The 18,843-nt window shown below is 37.4% G+C and overlaps 1 protein-coding gene and 1 pseudogene across 1 annotated transcript; one reads left to right on the top strand and one right to left on the bottom strand.

The window, feature by feature from the left end:
- Nucleotides 1-186: 186 nt before the first annotated feature.
- On the bottom strand, nt 187-14,953 carry LOC103102187 (uncharacterized). The gene is made up of 14 exons (XM_007503721.3): nt 14,780-14,953; nt 14,566-14,634; nt 11,448-11,519; nt 10,116-10,199; nt 8,614-8,667; nt 8,213-8,260; nt 7,800-7,838; nt 7,044-7,085; nt 6,708-6,743; nt 6,365-6,400; nt 5,337-5,375; nt 4,166-4,213; nt 2,251-2,295; nt 187-710 (listed from the first exon to the last, which is right to left on the bottom strand). The coding sequence occupies exons 1-13, from the start codon at nt 14,847-14,849 to the stop codon at nt 2,276-2,278; spliced, it is 657 nt and encodes a 218-aa protein (XP_007503783.2). The 5' UTR covers nt 14,850-14,953; the 3' UTR covers nt 187-710; nt 2,251-2,275.
- Nucleotides 14,954-16,018: 1,065 nt separating this feature from the next.
- LOC100015279 (general transcription factor IIH subunit 3-like) lies at nt 16,019-17,045 on the top strand (annotated as a pseudogene).
- Nucleotides 17,046-18,843: the final 1,798 nt, after the last annotated feature.

Below are 18,843 nucleotides of genomic sequence, written 5' to 3' on the forward strand. Positions count from 1 at the left end.
GGAAATGGAACGTGTTTCATAAGAGTGGTATAAAAGTTCATCTCATGTCTTCTCAAAATCATTGCAAGGTATATTTTCAGACTGAAAAACAGGAAAGCCTACTCTTACTATATTCTACTATGGTGTCCAGTAGAAGCCAGATAGATAGTCAACAAAAAGATACCAATTTCAAGAAATATATTATTTATTATTAATAATTTCACATTAAAAAATATAACTTATAATTATAAGGCAACAAAATTTACTCCAAAGCATATGAAATGAAATTATTACACATGGTTGGCTTGGGGGCTAGGGTGGACTTTAAGAATTCATTTATGAGATCATGGTGGAAAAATGGAGCCAAAGGTAATTCAGCAGCCTGTGAAACTGGGAGAAAGAGATAGAATGTGCCTGACCTGAATACATACTTAATTCCTCTCCTAGGCAGTGAGGAACACAGAAGGAAGCTAATATCAAGATTTCTACATTGAAAATAAAGGACTTGAATGTCCTTCCAGTTTTAAATCCATGATCCTATCATCTTAAAAGCCATAAAATTTGAAATGATAATCAAATACAGAACTCCATTTAGACAAAAATCTTCCCTCATTTGTACTGTCCAACTGAAACAGATCTGTTCTGAAGTTCTGAATTTTCTGGAAATGTAATCAAGGTTGAAGAAGATGTTCCAGTTCTCAGGAAGGGAAGACTGATATTTGCTTCACTTTCTAAAATGAGAAAGAAATCAATGGTGAGATGCTGGGTATCAGTGAGTTAGATGAGGCATCCCCCTTGCCCTTCCTATGAGTAACATCTTTTTCTTCCAATTCAAAACTGTCATTAAATCTATTATTCCAGTGATGGACAATTGTAGGGTGCAGTAAGACCTCATTTTGTGGAGGGAGAAATGGGCATGAGAAGGGGGTCACAGCTAATGAATCCTAAGTGAAGATGAGAACAGAAAGCAGGAGCTCTATTTCTTCAGCAAGCTTAACAGCCTCATTCCTCTTCACTAGTTTTCTAGAGGGATCTCCCTACATCATTCCCATCCCCACCCCTTAAATGTCTAGACTACACTGATCAATAAAATGTTGCACTAAATCCAAAGAACTAGACATATTGGGGGATGATGGGGTATAAACAGATTTTCTCCTGCCTGATATTAAGTCAGCCTTATCATTACCATGTAATTTCAGAGGTGCCAAGAAGCTCCACACATGTAAATAAATTTCCTCCATCTCCCCAAGGTATACCTCCAAAATTGGCTAAAGTATTATGATTAGTCTTTTGTTCAGATTTTTTGGATATTGGATGAAATACAAATTCCCCCAAATAGCTTATCTATGAATTTAAATTTATCTAAAAGTTATACTTTATTGTGAATCCATTTCATAATAAGGTCTTTTCTTAGAAAGTAGGGATTTTTTCTCATAAGTCCTTGAAGGCACAAGTTTTGCTACCTGAGGAGTTATTATTTACTGTGGAAAACTTTATAGAGCAAAAAATGGAGGAAAGCACCAAAGACAGTTTTTCCATTCAACATGTTGCCCATAGCTGTCATTGTATAGCTAACCAGTTACTGCTATCTAATGATCCCTTCTTTTAGACCTCCATGACATTCAGGCATGTCAAGTCAACAAGCAGATTCCTTATTACTCTTATCTAAGCTAGAGCTGAAGAGGAAAGTTATCCATGAAATTGCTTTGTATATCATTATTACTCCTGTGCCTGAGAGAACAATACCACTTGGAACAAGATAGCAGTGAGTATAAGAGGGAAACATGCTTAGTGAGAAGTTGGAGGGTTTGGAAGGTCCTGACTCTGGAGAAAGAAATGAGAAAATAAGAAGTCCAAACTACAAGACACAGGAAGAGGCAAAGGCAGACTCTAAGTTCATTCCTCTTTTGACTGCCCAATGACTGTTTTGGTAATAAAATAAAATCAAACAAGATAAATCAGTGAGGACTTTTAAGCACTTACTCTGTGCCAGACACTGAGCTAGACATTAGGGTTATGAAAACAAATCATAAGGACTGAAATTAAAATTTCCTATAGTATCCATGACAAATTTTTGTGTTCAGTCAGTATTGGGGCTTCCTTCTTTACTCCCTCTAATTGTGATGTCCTGGAGCTCCCAGATCCCTTTAGAGCACACAGGGAAGGAACTACACTTTCCATGCCTTCCACAAAATGAATTGCTCAGTGATGGGTAAGCCATCCACAGTGGAAAGAAAAGAGGAGGTACTTGAAGAGATCCAAGGTCCTTACCTGGTTAAGTTGTTGACTTTTACATTTAATAGCACGAAATGCAGTCTGGAAAGAAGAAAATGAAATAGATCAGATTTAAACAGTCCACAGAACCTACTAGAATGTGATTCTAGTATGAATTCCTCAGTTTCCAGTACCATGAACAGTTAGAGTTGACTCCTGGAGAGAAAAGGACAGTAGAGGAACTGACTGCACAGTATTAACAGAATAACTGACTAAGTGTTGCTGAGCCATAACATAAAGGTTGAGAGAAGGAAACAAAATTTAGTTGGAGGAGGCCAATGATACCATGATCAGCAGAGATGATGGTTGAAACTAATTGAATTAGACATGAACACTGCTTTATAAAATCTGATAGAAGAGCCCCAGTATTGCCAGGTACCTATAGAAAACGGAACCGTAAAGATCAATGATGAACTGGAATGGGAAGATGTCTTGTTTGCAATGATCTTGTTTATTTGTATGTTTTAGAAACTATGTATGCTCATTTAAAAAAATCTGGATTCTTCATTTAAATGTAATCAGAGCATTGTTATTATATTGTTTATAAATTTGATTCAAATAAAAACTGAATTATTGACTGGGAAAATCTATCTAAGGAACTAATAAATCATCAGAAAGATGGTGGTTTAAATATTATAAAGATAAGGCAATGAGACTACACATGGCATCATGTCTTTTAGACACTCTAGGATCCTTAATAAAGACTTCTATGAATTGGCAGAAAATGAAAATAGAGCCAAAAGAACAATTTACACAATGACAAAGAAGAATGTAAAATAAAACCAAGCAGAGATTTCAGAAACTAAACAACTCCTGACTTCATGAATTTGGCAACTTCAGGTGATTAAAAGTCAAGAGAGTGATTCCCTTTAGGCAGACAAATGGTTGACTAAAGGGGTAAAACAGCATATTTTCATAGGTATTGTCAATATATATTGAGTAGCTCTGCTTAATTTTTATTCTTTGTTCCTGGGGAATGTCTTACTGGGAACAAGATTTGGGGAATCATTATGAAGCCAGAGGAGACATGCTTTTTAAGCATCAATAAAAGATTTCCAAAACAAAGCTTCTTTATGAAGTTATAGACTCATTAAAACTATACAATTTAGTCATCATTTCTATAATTCTCCATTGTAGACTATAATTGAATATACTTTCATTATAAATGGAAAAAATAAAACCAGTAGAAATAATACAATGATCCCTTAAAGTTGAAATAGAAAAGACAGCTGACTGGCACAAGAGTTACAATGCTAATCCTGGAGTCAGGAGGACCTGGGTTCAAACATGGCCTTAGACATTTCCTATATGTATGAGCCTAGGCAAGTCACTTCATACTATTTGCCTAGGTCTTGTCCTTTGTCTTAGAATTGTTACTAAGAGAGAAATTAAGGATTGGGTTGTTTTTTAATGAGAGAAAGACCATGATTTGCCAAGACAGAGTATGGCTCTGAAAAGCTCAGATTTGGGGAAATTTCTAAGTTGGTATTTCAAAGCATCATAACAGGAAAGAAGGCTGGATTCTGTCTCCTCCTGACATCCAAGAGTAGATGTCCAAAAATAAGAAGAATCTAAGTCAAGAACAGTCCAGACATGAAATTACTAAGGCTGGCTTTCATGCATGAGTAATGAGTTCCCCAGCAGGCATTCACCCAGGATCTCTCACTGCTAACAGTGGAAAGATCTGAATAAATGGCATGGTTGGAAAGATCAAAAGACATGAAGATATTGTGAAAAAACTTCAGCTTTTATTATAAGGCAGATAAGGAAAGGGAAGAAAACTGAAAAAGACCTAAAAACTTGAAGTTAGAATTTGAAGATTGGAGATAAATATTAATTTTCTCTTTTCCATCTTATGTAAAGCAATTTTAAAGAAAATGGTGCCATGAAGAAAAGGGGTGAGTTAACTTACCATAACCAGAGCATGGTCTAGTGGGTTTGTAACCATAGTTGTACTGCACTGAAAGAGAAAAGTTGAAAGAGAAAATGAGCCCATCCCTGTCATGAAACCTTCTGGCCTGCTGATAACACTGGGAAGCTTTATTGGAGGAGCAAGAAGTAGTATTGATCTGAGACTGAAAATGGATCCAGAACTGGGTCTTGGCTGTGTGACCCTGGGCAAGTCACATAACCCCTTGGCCTGAGCCCTTGATGATTTTCTATCTTAGAACTGATACTGGCAGAAGGCAAGAGTTAAAGAAAAAAAAAGAAAAAAGATCCAGAGCAGTATGAGGGGTGAGACTGGGAAATTCTGGAAATTAACTGAGAGGTAGGACAATCAGACTATTAGAATATTGAATGGTCATCCTCATTTGCTATCAATGTGGAAAATTAAAATATAGGGGTTTTTCTGGAGAGGATAGAACATTCCATTGATCCTTATAAAATTCAGACTAGTCTCTGCTATGCCCAGAAAAACCTTCATATTTCCATACTTTCTCATTACCTGAGCATTAATCATTTCAAGGAACTACAAGAACCCATATATATGTCTCTGTGTATCTCCCTCTCTGTCTCTGTCTCTGAGTGTCTCATTCTCTGTATCTAATTCTGACTTTCTGTCTCTCTGTCTTTGTGTGTATGTGTGTCTCTCTCTCTATGGGTATCCCTCTCTATCTCTCATTCTGTCTCTCTGTCTCTATTTTTCTCTTTCTCCTGTCTCCCTTTCTCGTTCTATTTCTCTTTCTGTTTCTTTCTCTCTCTCTCTCTCTCTTTCTCTCTCGCTCTCTCGCTCTCTCTCTCAGATTTGAAGGAGAATACAGAGTAGACATGGTGGATGAGAGGTTTCACTGGAAAGAGTGGAAAGGTCAGAACTTAGAATAGAAAATAGAAAAAGATAGGCATATATGAAAAATAAAGACAATTTATAGAAATCAAACAGTATAAAGAAAAGGCTTGGAAATACTATAAAAGAACTTAAACTCTTACTGTAGAATAGAAAAAGAGAGATAAAAACTGCCGAAGGCCTAGAAACCTTAGTTAGAAACCAAATACTAGAAGTGAGTCTTACACCTTTCTTGTCCATTATAGGTAAGTCAGTCTGAAGAAAAATAAAGTTAAAAAGAAAGTCCAAATTAACTTACTTTTGTTATAATCATCCTCAATCTGTCTTCCATAGTAATCTGAGAAAAAATAATTGAAAGGCAAAATAAGGCTATTTCTGTTTTTAATCCTTTTATATCCATGATCACCCTGAAAGGTTATATTGGAGGAAATACTTGTGACCTGAGATTGAAAATGGATTGAGAATGGCACAGACAGGCAGGAAAATTCTCAAAACTGAGAAGGGTGACGTGTCTGAAAATGTCTAAAGTCAAATCTCAGAGTTAAGGCTAGAGGAGAAAACTCCAGGGATCACACAAGGATATAATTTTACCTACAATACGTAAAAAACTAGAAGATTCAGGGGTTGAAATTTCCCTAGATTATTTCTAGATCACCACACCAGATATTGGATAGGGGAAATAACACTCCAGGGGCTAATCTCTAAATTAAGACTGGAGGGGATAATCTCGGTGACCAATGAAAGATGCAAGGTGGACAATCTGGTGGATCCTTGTGAAAGGGGGCCTATCAGGACTGGTCAGTTGGCAATAAGCTATGTTTTCTGAAGCTCAGAAGGCAGGTATATCCATGGCACAAAAAAAAGGCAAACTAAAAATTCAGATGCCAAAATTTTCTTAGTTTTTTTATTTTTATTTTTGTTTTTGTTTTTTACCAGAAAATCCATGTAGAACAAAGTCTAAGACCAACATACCTCTCATGCTGAATGGGGACACTATAGAGTTCAATGTCCTAAGCCTTATTTTGAAGACTTAATCTGGCAATTGCTTCTCTGCATGAATATGGCCAGCAATGGACATCAGGGAAATGGGCCATGGACAAAAACAGTAGGGAATATGGATTGGCTATCATAAACTTTGACCTAACATGGATCTGGAAAGTTCTAATTTGGAAAGTTTCTAGATGGGGCACCTAATGCTTTTTAATCATTGCCAAGGCTGGTCTCTGCCTTTTTCTAACAGCAGAAGAAACTTAAATCATTCCTGTCTTTTGGGACCCTTAATCTGAAGAAAAGTTTCTGTAATTAAAAAGGAATAGGCTAACTTACCATATTGGTTGTAATCATTTGAGTTGATGTATTGGTCTGTGGGAAAAAATTCAAAGAGAAATTAAGTATATTTCTGAATATAGCCAGCAATGGTCATCAGGGAAAAGTGTACATGACAAAAACAGTAGGGAACATGGAATAACTATCATAAACTTTGACCTAACATGGATCTGCAAAGGTGAATTTGGAAAATTTCTAAGGAGGACCCTGATGCATTATAATTGTTGACAAGAATGGTCTCTGCCTTCTTCTAACAGCAGAGGAAACTTAAATCATTCCTGTCGTTTGGGACCCTTAATCTGAAGAAAAATTTCTGTAATTAAAAAGGAATAGGCTAACTTACCATATTGGTTGTAATCATTTGAGTTGATGTATTGGTCTGTGGGAAAAAATTCAAAGAGAAATTAAGTATATTTCTGAATATAGCCAGCAATGGTCATCAGGGAAAAGTGTGCATGACAAAAACATGGAATAACTATCATAAACTTTGACCTAACATGGATCTGCAAAGGTGAATTTGGAAAATTTCTAAGGAGGACCCTGATGCATTATAATTGTTGTCAAGAATGGTCTCTGCCTTCTTCTAACAGCAGAGGAAACTTAAATCATTCCTGTCTTTTGGGTCACTTAATATGAAGAAAAGTATTTCTGTAATTAAAAAAGGAATAGTCTAACTTACCATCAGGGCTGTAATAATCTGAGTTGTATGGCACATAATCGACTGTGGGAAGCAATTAGAAGAGAAAATTAGTCCATTATAGTCACTGACATGTTTTACCCTCCCAGTAACACTGCAGGGATAATGGATGGGCACGTAAACAACAAGAAGACTCATGTGTCAGGGAAGTGAAAAAGTGTCCAGCTAGCTGGGTGACCCTGGGCAAGTCATTTAGCCCCAATGGCCTAGTCCATACCACTCTTCTGACTTAGACCTGATATTGAGTGTTGATTTTGAGAGAGAAGATAAGAGTTTAAAAAAAGAAGAACAACAAGAAAAGTATCCAGAATGGCATCTGGAAAGCCAAGGTAATCCTGAAAAGGAAGTAGAAGCCGATGGAAACAGATGACCCAGGGGAATTTCCTGAGGTAAAATCTCAGAGATAAAAGAGAAGGGGAAAACCCCTGTGACAATAAAAGGACACAAGGTGCAAGACTGTTGTATAATGGAGAGCTCTGGTTTTAGAATGCAGACTGGAAAAAGAATATTTGAAAAATAAGAGGCATTTGTAGTAGTCAAATGTGATTAAAACAAGGGCAGGAAATATAATAAAAGGATTTAAGTTCTTCCTGTGTATCTGCAAAAGAGGAGGAAAAAACCTATATCATGGCTATGAAATAGGACAGAAGATTGGAATCTTTAGCTTTTCCTGACCATTTATTAGTAATTGGAGTTTTAAAAAAATTCCCGAGTGAAAGAAGGGGCAATTTCACTTACTGTAATTTTCATTCTGTATCTGCATTGGTACTTCTTCCTCTGCAGGGGGAAAAAAAAGATCAGAGAATATAAATCCATTTCTGTCATGAACTGTTCTGGTTTCTTGGGAATGGGGGTGAGGCTTCAGAAGAACAGACTAGAAATTAAAAGGGGATCCAGAATGCTATGTGGAGGGGCAGGAACATTCTGGAAACCAGAGAGCAGCCTATAACATGGAGGACCTAGACAAGATCTAGAAATATTCTAAGCCCTTACTATGGGTAACCTGGGGAAGAAGAAGAAAATGTGAACAAAAACAATCAGTTAGACTTGCAAGGACTGGAGCTAAGAGCCTCAAGCCATTCTTGTCCAATTACAAGTCAGTCAATCTTAAGAAAAAATATTTGAATAAGAAAAGAATCAGGTTAACTTACCATCACAGTCAGTCACAACATGTGCTTTTCCTTGATCGTCCCATGTCACTGGGAAAAAAATTGGAATACACAGTCATTCCTGTCATTGCCACTTATGACCTCCTGGTGAGACAGGGTGCCATCCCAAAGAACAAGAGCTGTTATTCTATGATGGAAAAACCATCTAGCAGGGCATGAATAGAGAGCCGGGGAATTTCATCATGTCAGTAGTAGATGGAGGGATTGTTTATACAAAGGAGTTTCCTCAGTTCTCCTCATATGATTAGAGTAAGGGGGGAAACCCAGACATCTAGCAAGAAACAAAGGTCACAGAGTAGGTAGATCTAGGTGAGACAAATCAGTTGCATTGTATGCTACCATAAATGGAAAAGACCCAAGTCTAAGAAAACAAGACAACTTACCTTTTTGTATCCACTTCATCAGATCCTGCTCATCTTGTGTAGTTTCAGCTGGTGCTAGATAAGGAAAAAGAATGCAGGAATGATGTCATGATGGACAGGAAGTGAAATAACGCCAAGAAATGGCTCTTTCTTAGTCTTTACAAAAGTGTAAGAAGGAAGGGGTCGATACAAACATTCCTCCAAGAATCTTTTGGGACCTTTTGGGACAGAGGTCTCATTCACTGTTAGTCTATGTCTGTCCTTCCACGGGACATAAGGAGAGCTGACCCTGAGTGAATCTAGAGGAGACAAAAGCTCCATCACACTCTTTAGAGATGTTTTCTGCCACCTCTCTATTCACCCCTTTCAGGATTTTTGTCTGAGAGAGGTAAGAATAGAAAATCCAAGAGAAGAAATGATTCTTATTGAACCACCAATATGGTGCTTCATTTTAGAGCCACGGTATAAAACCCACAATCCCACTCCAGATCCAGATGTTAGTATGCAATGTAATTTAAGAGAGATTTAGTCATGTATAAAGAAAGTAGGGGAAAAAATCAAACACATAAGTTACAAGTTCAGGCTAGATGTGCAAGTCCTAGGTCAGGGTTCCAGTAACTACAGAAATAAAGACTGAAGGAAATGTCTGAAAAATAAAGTCCATCTGTAGAAGCATTTACATGTTTACTAGAGGACAGCTAGTGAAGAAGAAAAAAAGTGCAAAGAAAAATCAGAATATAGATTGCAAGGACTAGAGATGAGCCAAAAGGCTTTCCTGGCTATTTACAAATCAGTCATGTCTTTCAATCTCTTTTTCTGCCCCCCCCCTCTCTTTCTCTGTGTGTGTGTGTGTGTGTGTGTGTGTGTGTGTGTGTCTGTCTGTCTGTCTGTCTGTCTGTCTGTCTCTCTTGCTAGGTCCCTGTGTGTGTGTATCTCCCTCTCTGAGGATTTCTACTGAAAAGAAATTTTAAAAAAGTAAAACTTCATGACAACATTAATCTTTCTGGGATCAAGGTGAGACTTGGAGCTGTGGAGGAGGGGGGACTAGATCATAAAGATGAATATAGATTACAGGTCCTAGATGGAAAATATATCTATGGTGATATTTGAAGAGTCACAGAAATTCTGCAAATTGAAAAGCACCCAGGAGAAATGGAAGGCATGCTGAATTATTCTTTTTTTCTATAATTTATATATTTTTAATTTTAAAAATCTTTTTTCCATGTTTACATATTTTATTTTCTTTCACTCTCCTCTTCACTTCCCCCTCCTGGATGCAACAAGCACTTCCACTGGGTTACACAAATGTTATCACTTAAAGCTATTTCTACATTATTCATTTTTGCATTTGGTGAATTTCTGAGTTCTAATCTCCAAGTAGGAACCAAGGGTTAAATTCCAATGGCCATGAAAGAAAAAGTAGGTGGGAGAGTTGATGGACACAGATGAGAGGTAACTGGGAAAACTTTATGTTTTTTTATCCAAGAGGAAAAGACCCTTGGCTGAAAAAAACAGCAACTCACCCTTAGTTACTTGCTTCTTCTCAGGAGCAATAGTCTTTGGCTTACTCTTTGGAACCTCCTGAGTGGTTGTAGCTTCGGGGGGTGCTGAGAAAGCAAAAAAGAAAAAATAGAAATGATTATATATCTGAGCAAAGAACAAAATGACACAAAAGCAATCAGGAGGTATGTTTAAAATCCTCAGAGGAGGGGGCAGCTGGGTGGCTCAGTGGATTGAGAGCCAAGCCTAGAAATGGGAGATCCTGGGTTCAAATCTGACCTCAGACACTTCCCACCTGTGTGACCCTGGGCAAGTCACTTGACCCCCATTGCCTAGCCCTTACCACTCTTCTGCCTTGGAGCCAATACACAGTATTGACTGAAGGTAAATGTTTAAAGGGAGGATGGAAGGTAAGGGCTTAAAAAAAAATCTTCAGAGGAGCAAAAGTGTTTATCCAATGTGTTCTCTCCTAGATCCTCTGGATCAGAAACCTCATTCCCTGACATCCTGTGTCCCTACCCTGCAAATATGGAGTGCTCACATATAGCCAATACAGAGAGGGCAAAAAACCTTTCAATCACATTCTCAGAATATGGACTTTGCTACATCTCACTTTCCTCTCAGTCCATATTGTCGGTGAGGGTGAAAACAGGAATAGAAAAATCTAAAAAGGAAATTATTTTCTTTGAAATGCACTCTTCATGCTTCCCTTTAGAACCAGTGTAGACAACCCTCAAAGCCAGTATCACCCAACAGTTTCATATGTGATTTGATTTAAATTGAGATTTGGCCATGTAAAAGAAAAAACAGATGAATAATAGCCAAGCTCAATTCAGATGTATAATTTCTAAGTCAAGGTTTTATTTACTGGAGCAACGGAATGAGTCCTTCAGTCAGACTCCCACAGCTTCCCTCTGTCACTTTCCCTCTTTATCCATCTCTTTATCACAATTTGTTGCCATCCCAAGAGTTGGAAGTTCTAAACTTAGAATTGAGACTGGAGTAGATCTTTAAAAAAGAAAGGATATTTATAGAAGTCAAAAGGGATCAAGATAAGACCTGGAAATACCAAAAAAGAATTTTAGCCTGCAGTAGACAAGAGGAAGAAAACAGAGAAGAGCCTGAACATGGAAGACAGACTGCAAGAACTAAGACTTTCCTGGGGGAACTTTTGGGAAGTAAAACCTTAGACTTGTGAGAATTTAAACTCCAGTGACCATGAAAGGAAGGTAGGTGAGAGAGTTGCAGAATTCAGGAGAGACATAGCAGGGGGGAGAAATTTATGTTTAAAAAACAAAAAGAAGAAAAGGAAATTGCCTTTGGCTAAAAAAAAAGAAAAACAAACAACAACCCACCTGTAGTTACTTGTTTAGGGTTAGAAGCAGAAGTCTCTGGTGTCTCTGGCTTGGTTGTAGTCTTGGCTGGTTCTGGAAAACCACAAAGAAAAGGGAAGTGAAACTATGGCTAAACAGAGAATGAAATAACCTAAAAGGAATCAGTAGTGCTGTTGTTTTTAACTCTTACTTCTGTCTTCAAATGTGATTTAATTGCATTTGATATTTAATCATGTTCTAGGAGGCTAGAAAAAGAGGTGAATAAGATCCAAGCCCAATGCTCATGTACAATTTCCAAGTCAAGGTCCCATGTACTAGACCAATGGAATAAGTCCCTCAGCTAAAACCTTGTATACTCTCACTTTCTCTTTCTCTCTCCCTCTCTGTCTCTCTCTCTCCTTCTCCCCCCCTCCCTTGCTTGCTTTCTCTTCCTTTTTTCTTTTTTTCTTTCTTTATCTCTTTCTCTGCCTCTGTTCTCTCCCTATCCATCTATCTGTTCCTGTCTCTCTCTCTCTCATTCCCTGACTTTCCCTTTCTTTATCTCTGTCTCTGTCTCTGTCTCTCTCTGCAAGCAGAGAGAGGCCTAAATTTGAAATGGAGGCTAGAATGTGGATATTTGAAAAGTAATGAACATTTATGGAAGTCAAAAGGTATTAAGACAAGGAATTCTGAAAATAATATGGAAAAAGGTTGCCTTTAGCGAGGGATATCTAGGGAAGAGGAACAAAAATGAGAAGGGCCTAAAAATTGATGTTAGATTACAAGGACCAGCAAGAAGAGTCTCAAGCCTGTTTGGGCCATTCAGAAGTCGGTCATTCTCATGAAAAGCATTAAATGATGAAAAGGCCAAGGAGACCTACTGCCATGATACATGACACCATGTTTCCTACTGAGATTGGGGGATTTTGATGGAAAAAAATTCAAATGAAGGACAAACTCATGCCTGTCATTGACTTTTCACACTTCAGGATAAGGCTGGGGAACTATACTAGATGATGGGAAAGGGTTAAAGGTCTGGGTACAAAATGTATTACGGTAGCATATATAAAATGAAGGAAGTTCTGGAAATTGAGGAGCCCCTGGGGGAAGCAGGAGACTTGGGGAACTTTCCTGTGGTCTAATCTCATAATTGAACCTGGTTGTTAAATGTCATCTACCATGAAAGAAAGGTAGATGGGAGTGTTGGTGGACTCCAATGAGAGGTAGCTGAGAAAAAGGTATGGTTTTTTTTTTTTTTGGTTGTTTGTTTGGTTTTTTTAAGAGAGAGAGAGAAAAGGACCCTTGGCTGAGGAAACAACAATTCAGCGTCATTTTCTTTTGGATAGTCATCATCCAAATTCTCAGAATCTGCCTTTTCTGGCTTGGATGGAGTTTTGGAGGGCTCTGAGAAAGCCCAAAAGATAAGAGAGATGAACAAATGCCTGAGCAGGGAATGAACTGGCTCAAAACGAATTAATCAGTATGTTTTTAGATAATCAGAGGAGTGAAAGAATTAGTGGCTAATCCAATGTCTCTCTCATAGGTCCTCTAGGCTGGCAGCTTCATGTCCTGGGAGTGTAGAATCCTACTCTACAAACATGGGGCTTTTATAGTTAGAGAATGCAGAGAAAGCAAAAGAATTGAGTCATGTTCCCAGGATATAGACTTTGTTCTCTCTCTAGTTTTCTCCTCACTCTATATTTCTGTTTGGGGGAAGTGAGAATAAAACATCTAAAAGGTGAAAATACAATCACTGAAATATGAACTTGCTGCTTCTCTTTAGAGTGAAGATAATCAACTGTTGGAAGCACTACACCCTGAGAGTTTCACATGTTGATTTAATTTCAGTGGAGATTCTATCATATATAAGATAGCCAGAAAACAGCTGAATAAGATTCAAGCACAGTTTCTCTCTATCTGTCGATGTCTGTCCCACTGTCTCTGTCTCTCTTTTTCTCTGTGGCAAAAAATGTTGACTTGTGGATTTTAAAAGGAAATTTGAGAGAATATTTTAAAAATAAATGAGAGCAATTGAAGCCTAAAAGAATCAAGGGAAAAACCTGGAAATACCATAAGCCTTTACTAGAGGATAGCTGAAGATGGGGAAAAAAGCTGAGCATGTATTAAAAGCTAGAGTTACATTGCAAGCCCTGGAATATCTGGACAAAGGACTCTCTAACTTAAAGTCATAATCAGTCACAACATATTTTCCTTCCTGATTGCTTGTTTCCACTCAAAAGAAATTTAAAAATTATACAAACTGGGGCAGCTTGGTGACATAGTGGATAGGCTCCTGGTCCTACAGTTAAGAATACCTGAGTTCCAATCAAGATTCAGATACTTTCTAGCTGTATGGACCTAGACAAATCACTTAACACTATTTGCCTTAGTTTCCTCATCTGTAAAATAAGATGGAGAAGGAAATGACAAACCACTCCAGTATCTTTGCCAACAATACCCCAAATAAGGTCATGAAGAGTTGAACATGACTGAAATGATTGAACAACAAAATGCAAACTCATTAACCCCTTTGGTGTGTGGTGAAACTAGAATGGGAGAGGATTGTACTGAAGCAACCAGGAACTCTACTGACATGAGATGCTATGTGAAGAGGCATTGAAATTCTGGCAATTGGACATCAATTAGGGGATTCAGAAGACATGAGGAGTGTTTCTGAAGGCTCATCTCAGAATTAGAATTAGTAGTTAAGCTACATTGATCATGAAAAGAATATGGGTGGGAGAGAAGGCACCTAAGACATTGGCAGGGAAGAAGGAAGGAAGGAAGAAAAAGGAAGGAAGGAAGAAAAAGGAAGGAAGGAAGGAAGGAAGGAAGGAAGGAAGGAAGGAAGGAAGGAAGGAAGGAAGGAAGGAAGGAAGGAAGGAAGGAAGGAAGAAAAAGGAAGGAAGGAAGAAAAAGGAAGGAAGGAAGGAAGGAAGGAAGGAAGGAAGGAAGGAAGGAAGGAAGGAAGGAAGGAAGGAAGAAGGAAGGAAGGAAGGAAGGAAGGAAGGAAGGAAGGAAGGAAGGAAGGAAGGAAGGAAGGAAGGAAGGAAGGAAGGAAGGAAGGAAGGAAGGAAGGAAGGAAGGAAGGAAGGAAGGAAGGAAAGAAGGAAGGAAGGAAGGAAGGAAAGGATATTGATGGAGGAAAAATAAAACTCACCTTGGGCTCCCTTCTCAAGTCCATCAGCAGTGGGATCTGTCTTAGCCACAACTGTAGTTTCTACAGGTTCTAGAAAGCCAAAAACAAAAGCCAAATAGAAGTTATTTTATGGCTGAGCAAACAATTTTATTTCTCCTGAAGAAAAGATTTTGGAGAAATGACAAAATGGGCCCTGAAATCAAGGCATCAACCAAACAGAGAATCATCAGCTTACCTGGTTTTGATGTTGGGGCAGACATCACCAGAGAGAACAGAGTGAAGGCGAGGATTGCCTCCTTCAGCATGGTGCTCAGTGGTAGGTAGACCAGTCAGAGAATGAAGAGCACTAGTTTGGGATGTCTTGGAGAATACCTAGTCCTTATATATATATCAATTCCCCAGTCCCCCAGTCTTCCTCATATCCAGCTCTGCTCTATTTTATTACCTGTCCCCAAGGCAGCATTCCAAAATTTAGGAAAGAAAAGTATGCCCCTGGAGGAAGGAAGGTCACAAAGATGTAGAGGGAGTGGCAATTAGAAGGGAGAGAAAACTAGGAGCTAGGCATTGAGGGGGATTGGAGAAAGATCTGATAAGCAATGCACCTGCAAAGAGTGAGCTCCTCCATAGTTATGCCTACATTTTTTCTGCCTTTTCAGAGATAGAGGAAAAATTCTTCTTATATCAGATGACTCCAGGGATGATCATTTCAGGCTTCAAGATTTTGTCTAATATCAGAATATATCTGCAGGCTCCACTTGAGTCAGTGTGTCAGCTCCTGGGGAGAGATTCACCTTTATTATTCTTTCCTTTCTACATGGCTCATTCCCAAAGATGGTTCTTCTGTGAATTGAAATGACAGAAGGCTCTTTTCTCTGACAACCAAACAGGATATTTTCATTAATGTACAAAATATAACATTTGAAAAGAACCTCAGAGGTCATCTTGGCTTCCTGATATCTGAGAAGAAATTCCCCATATAACATCTCTCACTTTCTATTCTCTCTCTATTTCCTATGATTATTATGAAAATGAAACATCTTTATTTGTAAAAATGTGTTTTGAAAAGCATAAGTTAATATAGATATGATAAATAGTAATTATAAAATACTTTTCAAAATTAAACTTTGATAACTTCAAATGAACACTTGACCTAAAGCACACTGTACATTACATATAAAAGTTAACATTTTAAACTTTTCAAACTTTTAAAGTGCTATAATTTGATTTTTTTAACCTTTGACAAAACTACCATCATTTCTGACACTTCTTTCAAACTGATTTTGAGTTGTCACTCAGTGATTTGATAAATCCCATTCATGAAAAAAATAACCCTAAATCAATAGCACTAACATGAAAATCTTTAAGAATTTCCAATTCTGGGATACGGTGGCTGTGGAGATTCAGGGTCATTCAGTTGCAGCCCTGGATGATCGCCATGATCTCAGAAAATGATGAATTAAACTTTCTAGTTATTATAGTTGATATGAACCTACTTTGGTGGGGAAAGTAGGCTTTGAAAGACTCTCAGTTCACATTATCAAAATGTGTATATGCTGTAATGGTGATGGGAAATTCTCACTTATTTATGAATTGTTCCAACAAACTTGCTGTGATAGCAAGCCATATTCAAGAAAGTCGCTTCTTGTATCCTGGAAAGAACTGAAAATTTGGAGATATATTTGGTCGCCCTGGAAACAGCACCACTGAATATAATCCTTCAGGCAGTAAGTATGGAAAATATGAGTTATTAACTGCAGCAAAATAAGCAATTACTGAAGAGATTAAAGATCTCATGACCAAAAGTGACATGGAGAGACAACATACAGAAACATTGTTGGCAGGATCTCTTGCAAAAGCACTTTATTATATTCACAGAATGGGCAAAGAAAAAGATAACCAAGAAATGAAATCAAGAATATTGGTCATTAAGGCTGCAGAAGACAGTGCATTACAATATATGAACCTCATGAATGTTATTTTTGGAGCACAGAAACAGAATATCGTGATTGATGCTTGTGTCCTAGATGCAGATTCAGGGCTCCTCCAACACGCCTGGGACATTACCAGGGGCATATACTTGAAGGTGCCCCAGATGTCATCTCTTCTGCAGTATTTATTATGGGTATTTCTTCCTGATCAAGACCAAAGGTCTCAGTTAAACCTCCCACTGCCAATTCATGTTGACTACAGAGCTGCTGCTTCTGCCATAGAAATCTCATTGAAATTGGATACGTCTGCTCTGTATGTTTGTCAATATTCTGCAATTTCAGCCCTATTTGTACCACATGCAAGACAGCCTTCAAGATTTCTCTGCCTCCTGTTCTGAAAGCCAAGAAGAAGAAATGAAAAGCTTCTGCCTAGAGACCAAAATGATCCCCAGAGCCCCAATATTTAACCCTCTTTTCTCCAACTGTTTTTCCTGCAATATACAGATTTTAACAGAGAAATCTATACTGAAGAGGTAGTTCAAAGAAGTGATAACTGTAAATACATAACTATATTTTATATAGCTAGTCTGTTTTAAGAGCACATTCCTCATGTGTTCCTATGTGGGAGAGAGTGTTTGATTCTGTTCCAAGATGATATGAGGAGTTATTTCTATATAGTATAGTGTTCAGGGCAGGAGAACATCTAGATACTGTCTGAATTTTAAAAACACTGTTATTTTCAATTTAGTTCATTAAGTATTAAGCTATTTACAATGTGCAGAGGTGCTGTGGATAATCATTTCTAGAGTAATCATTTATTAAAGTAACTGTCGTGTTGATTACAGACATCAAGACTTGAATGTTTTATCTAAATTTGGTTCTCCTTGGTGAAATGCAGAGTGTGTGCTATTGTAGGATAATTATGACCATTGAAACTCATTTTTATTCATTCCCAGCACTTATGGCTTTAATCAAGATGGATTTTCTGACTTAAAGACAACCCTTTGCTTTTACAGTAAAAGTGTAAAAGAACTCTCAGTCCATTAATTTGTTACTCATTCTCCCTCTCAGACTTTAGTAAGTGTTTAGTACTTAACGGTGATACTTAAAAAGTCTTTACTAAGTATAGCTATTTTTTCCCCAAATAATAATCACTGAGTGATTATTGAGCCTTTATTTTTAAATAAGTTAGGAAAGTGAGCAGAGTAGGGCAAATGCATACCTGCTAATATATAGGCACTAAAAGGTGGTTTCCAGAAGAACAGGGAATTGCTCTGTCACATGAGTTCTACCTTAACATGATTCTTTCACCAGTTTAAAGAATTATTGAGAAATCTCTGAGAGTGTTCATGGTGCCTTTGCAATCTTTCTTAAATTCAAAAGAAAAAATGTTTAATTTAGTTCTAGAAAAATGGCCTGAAGTTTTTGAAAGTCCTTTTGTCTTCCCACTTGTATAAGAAGGATCAAGGAATAGGAAAATTATGGAGACAAGTTTTTTTTACTTAGTGATACATAAGACTTTTATTGTTTCCCAGAAAAACTAGACTCTTAATTAAGTTATATTTGCTTAGGGAATTCAGACAGACTTTTCTGGTTGTGTTTAAAACTATAGTAAACGTGTTTGTGATAATTTGGGTAATTGTTTTAAAAACCCTTGATATTTACATTGTGTTAAAATGTGATTTTTTAAATTCATTGCTAAATCTTGTGGGAACAGGCACTGAACAGGACTTAAGAGGCATCTTGATACAGTGAAAAGAGTTCTAGATTTGGAGTGAAAGGCCCTAGGTTCAAATTCTGACTGCTACTTGGCTTTGAGTTTCCTTAGCATAATGAGGGAGTTGGCCATAACCTTTAGGTTCTTTCCTGCTCTAAATCTTTGAATCTATAACTTGAATTTAAATCCTTTTTCTGACATATATTAACTACTTGACGATGAACAAGTAATTTCATTTGAGCCTTAGTGTTCTTGTCTGTAAAATGGGAATTCTAAATTTATCTACCTCACAGGGCTGTTGTGAGGACAACAGTTTTTTTGTAAAAACTGTAAAGTGGCATGAAAATATGAGCTCCTGTTATTCTCTTACTGTGTAATTGGGTATAAATAGGGATCATTGCTTCTAAGTCTAGTGAAACAGTTGGTGCCTAAAAGGGATCAGGAAAATTTCAAAACACTTGAATCAGGACTTTTTTTTCTCTTGTCTCATTTTAAAACTTTCTCATTTGTTCATTCCAGTTATGTTTTATTTGAACTATATTTATAGTTAATATTAATATGAAAATTATCAATAAAATAATTTACTTTTTTCAGTTTGGAAAAAAAAAATTTGCAATTCTTGGGAGCAGCTGGGTTGCTCAGTGGATTGAAAGC

The sequence above is a fragment of the Monodelphis domestica genome, chromosome 5 (genome assembly GCF_027887165.1).
Source record: "Monodelphis domestica isolate mMonDom1 chromosome 5, mMonDom1.pri, whole genome shotgun sequence".
Lineage (NCBI taxonomy): Eukaryota > Metazoa > Chordata > Mammalia > Didelphimorphia > Didelphidae > Monodelphis > Monodelphis domestica.

Excerpts from the sequence above, each read along its gene's own strand:
- LOC103102187 (XM_007503721.3), bottom strand. The coding sequence starts at position 14,849 with ATGCTGAAGGAGGCAATCCTCGCCTTCACTCTGTTCTCTCTGGTGATG. Across the intron at positions 8,261-8,613 it reads GATGAAGTGGATACAAAAAG|TGACATGGGACGATCAAGGA; the intron begins GTAAGTTGTCTT and ends TTTTTTTCCCAG. Across the intron at positions 7,839-8,212 it reads TGTTGTGACTGACTGTGATG|AGGAAGAAGTACCAATGCAG; the intron begins GTAAGTTAACCT and ends TTCCCCCTGCAG.